General features: G+C 47.8%; 1 protein-coding gene across 1 annotated transcript; it reads left to right on the top strand.

The window, feature by feature from the left end:
- Positions 1 to 1,783: 1,783 nt before the first annotated feature.
- On the top strand, positions 1,784 to 3,629 carry LOC310789403 (uncharacterized protein). Its single transcript, XM_083651046.1, has 2 exons — positions 1,784 to 1,856; positions 2,612 to 3,629. Exon 2 carries the CDS (start codon positions 2,691 to 2,693, stop codon positions 3,585 to 3,587), a length of 897 nt encoding a protein of 298 aa, XP_083507172.1. The 5' UTR covers positions 1,784 to 1,856; positions 2,612 to 2,690; the 3' UTR covers positions 3,588 to 3,629.
- The last annotated feature ends 494 nt before the right edge of the window (positions 3,630 to 4,123 follow it).

Raw genomic sequence — 4,123 nt, 5'->3', positions numbered from 1 at the left:
TTGCATACTTGTATTTATGTGGACATAAATAAATGATTCAAATGTGTGTAATTAACTGCTGCGCTCGCGCTGAAACTGACCCCTGACCTTAACAAGTTCAGATAGCAAACAGAAAGCATGCTGTGTAGGACGATCAGAAGCTAGAATCCATTTTCTCACCAACAGATTAGAAACAGGAAGGTGTTGCTTCAAGCTGCTTGGAAGTGAAAGGAGGAGGGGTTGTGTGTCCTGCAGACAGGAAGTGAGAGGAGGAGGGGTTGTGTGTCCTGCAGACAGGAAGTGAGAGGAGGAGGGGTTGTGTGTCCTGCAGACAGGAAGTGAGAGGAGGAGGGGTTGTGTGTGCTGCAGACAGGAAGTGAGAGGAGGGGTTGTGTTTCCTGCAGACAGGAAGTGAGAGGAGGAGGGGTTGTGTGTCCTGCAGACAGGAAGTGAGAGGAGGAGGGGTTGTGTGTCCTGCAGACAGGAAGTGAGAGGAGGAGGGGTTGTGTGTGCTGCAGACAGGAAGTGAGAGGAGGAGGGGTTGTGTGTCCTGCAGAGAGGAAGTGAGAGGAGGAGGGGTTGTGTGTGCTGCAGACAGGAAGTGAGAGGAGGGGTTGTGTTTCCTGCAGACAGGAAGTGAGAGGAGGAGGGGTTGTGTTTCCTGCAGACAGGAAGTGAGAGGAGGAGGGGTTGTGTTTCCTGCAGACAGGAAGTGAGAGGAGGAGGGGTTGTGTGTGCTGCAGACAGGAAGTGAGAGGAGGAGGGGTTGTGTGTCCTGCAGACAGGAAGTGAGAGGAGGAGGGGTTGTGTGTGCTGCAGACAGGAAGTGAGAGGAGGAGGGGTTGTGTGTGCTGCAGACAGGAAGTGAGAGGAGGAGGGGTTGTGTTTCCTGCAGACAGGAAGTGAGAGGAGGAGGGGTTGTGTTTCCTGCAGACAGGAAGTGAGAGGAGGAGGGGTTGTGTTTCCTGCAGACAGGAAGTGAGAGGAGGAGGGGTTGTGTTTCCTGCAGACAGGAAGTGAGAGGAGGAGGGGTTGTGTGTGCTGCAGACAGGAAGTGAGAGGAGGAGGGGTTGTGTGTGCTGCAGACAGGAAGTGAGAGGAGGAGGGGTTGTGTGTGCTGCAGACAGGAAGTGAGAGGAGGAGGGGTTGTGTGTGCTGCAGACAGGAAGTGAGAGGAGGAGGGGTTGTGTGTGCTGCAGACAGGAAGTGAGAGGAGGAGGGGTTGTGTTTCCTGCAGACAGGAAGTGAGAGGAGGAGGGGTTGTGTTTCCTGCAGACAGGAAGTGAGAGGAGGAGGGGTTGTGTTTCCTGCAGACAGGAAGTGAGAGGAGGAGGGGTTGTGTGTGCTGCAGACAGGAAGTGAGAGGAGGAGGGGTTGTGTGTGCTGCAGACAGGAAGTGAGAGGAGGAGGGGTTGTGTGTGCTGCAGACAGGAAGTGAGAGGAGGAGGGGTTGTGTGTGCTGCAGACAGGAAGTGAGAGGAGGAGGGGTTGTGTGTGCTGCAGACAGGAAGTGAGAGGAGGAGGGGTTGTGTGTCCTGCAGACAGGAAGTGAGAGGAGGAGGGGTTGTGTGTCCTGCAGACAGGAAGTGAGAGGAGGAGGGGTTGTGTGTCCTGCAGACAGGAAGTGAGAGGAGGAGGGGTTGTGTTGCTGCCTTCCAGACAACTGGGATGTGGGCGTTTCCCAGTGGAAAAGTCCCACCCCCCACCTCCAAAGCGTTCCTGTGCACACAAAGGCAAAACGGTAAAACGCATACAAGAAAGATGGCGGACCGCAACAAACTTTTTTTTGTCTGGCAAGTTGCAAGACAGCTTAACAGTGAACGGAGCAGCCTCCTTGCATATTTAAACGAAAATGATGAGCGTCAACAACGCATAAGGTAACATTCCATAATACATTTTATTTTATGGCACTTCATACTTTGGAAACGTATCTACATTGCCATTCACTGGCCTAGCATAGCATAGCCACGTTAGCCTTCACATAGCCTACCAATAGGCTACTGTTGCCACAAATACATCCTTCCCCCACTTTATTTGGATAGTCTGCCTACAGAGTCTACAGAGTATTTAACATTTCAAGTTCAACAGCTTATTAGTTGACATTCAACTGGTTTGCGTTATCTGTAGATGTTGTTTTAACAGCTTATTAGCGTTAGCTGAGATTCACTAAACCGATTCGGGTTGCTTCCCGTTCCCACAAAACCTAGCTGAGCTCAGTGCTAGAATTAAAACAAGCAAAGGGTCCAGAACATTTTGTCCAGGTGTTCGATACAGATAAAGTTTGTAGGAAGTCAGTGGCACACACTTGTGGATGCCTACAAGAAAGATAATAAAGTACAGGGAGGGCAAAACTACTGTACAGTATAGAATATAGATAATCTGTTGAATATCTGTTAAACAGTCAAATGTAAACTAATAAGCTGTTCAAATGTTACAAATACTCTGTAGACTCTCTGTAGGCAGACTATAGAATTAAAGTGTTACCAAATCAGGCTATGACAGTAAAAACAAAGGAGGTGTAAAATGGAATAAGCCAAGGACAAGTATTCACTTTTTAAGAGTATTCATTTAATCATGAACAATCTGTTAATTTAATTCACCTTTTGAATCTTGTGTCTCTCCTACTTTTCAGGAATGCAGTCCTTGCTCATTTTCTGAGGCCACACACCAAAATAATAAAAACCGGCACTGAATGGGAGCTGCTTTTCCACATGGATGAGGCAACATTCTTCAGGCATCTTCGGGTCACCCTCTCTCAGTTTGATTACCTGACATATGTGCTGAAACAGCAGGGTCTAAATGAAAACAACCAGGCCGGAGGTCCTCCCGAGATTCCTCTCAAGCAAAAGGTTGCTCTCTTCCTTTGGTATATGGCGAACCAAAATAGCTTCAGAGAAATATCTGACAAGTTCAATGTCTCCCAGTCAACAGCACACAGGTGTGTTGTGGAAGTGCTCACAACATTTTGCAGCATGGTGCCATCTTTCATTAGTTGGTTTACCATGTGTGAGAAGACGGCTACTTCTGCTGCCTTCAGCACAACATGTGGCATACAAGGCGTCATCGGTGCCATCGACGGATGCCACATTAAGATCCAGCGACCACACATCAGGGGAGGGGACTACTTAAATAGAAAGAACTATTATTCAGTAGTCCTTCAGGGGATTGTGGATGAGAGAGGGAGGTTCCGTGACATCTTTGTTGGAGCACCGGGAAAGGTGCATGATGCGAGGATCCTCAGGAAATCCAAGTTCTTTGAAAGCTGGGGGGAGAAAATGGGACGATTCATGCTGCTTGGAGATAGCGCCTACATTGGCCAAGCCTACCCTTTCATCACTACTCCAAAGCGGGACAATGGTGCTCTCAGCATGCAGGACCAGCTGTACAACTCCAGAATAAGCCGAGGGCGGGTGGTGGTCGAGCAGGCGTTCGGGAGACTCAAGTGTAAATGGAGGAGGGTGAGAGATCTCCCAAACACCAGGCTTGATGTGGTTGTGATGATCATTGTGTCTGCATGTATGCTGCATAATCTATGCACAGGACCCACAGAAATCTGTCAGGAGCATCCAGATGGTTGTCCACGCCAGGAAGACGATGAGAACTGTTAATCTCTGGAGAGGGGGGGGGGTCCACTCTGTGTCCACCACGGATCCTGCCATTCTAAATAAGAATGTATTCTTGTGACTTGCCTGGTTGTCTGAGAGAAAGAAAAAAATGTAAATCTCTGTCCACCACGTATCCTGCCATTCTAAATAAGAATTTGTTATTGTGACTTGCCTGGTTAAATAAATGCTTTAAAAAAAGTTGATATTAACATATTGGTGCGATTCAGTGTGCGGATGCTGAATAACTGGGTGTAAACAACTGGCTATGCACTCCAGTTAGAGAGATAGACTGCAACCACAGTACTGTTCCACTGGTTTATTATTAACTGGCATGTGATTGAGGGTGTGGTTTCTGTAACCAAATACAACTTGAATTACATATGGATTAAAATAATGCAACTGAGTACAGCATAATAATTAACAATCTACAGAATATCACAAGCCTCCAGAATAACATAAAGATCCGTTAAAGTGCACAGCTGCAACAAGCCCTTTTCCCATAAATGAAATTAGGTTGTAATTACAGCCCACATGGCGGC

Source organism: Poromitra crassiceps, assembly GCF_964638095.1.
Source record: "Poromitra crassiceps genome assembly, chromosome: 14".
NCBI lineage: Eukaryota > Metazoa > Chordata > Actinopteri > Beryciformes > Melamphaidae > Poromitra > Poromitra crassiceps.
The sequence above is the reverse complement of the archived record's forward strand: the minus strand, read 5'-3'. Positions and strand labels throughout refer to the sequence as shown.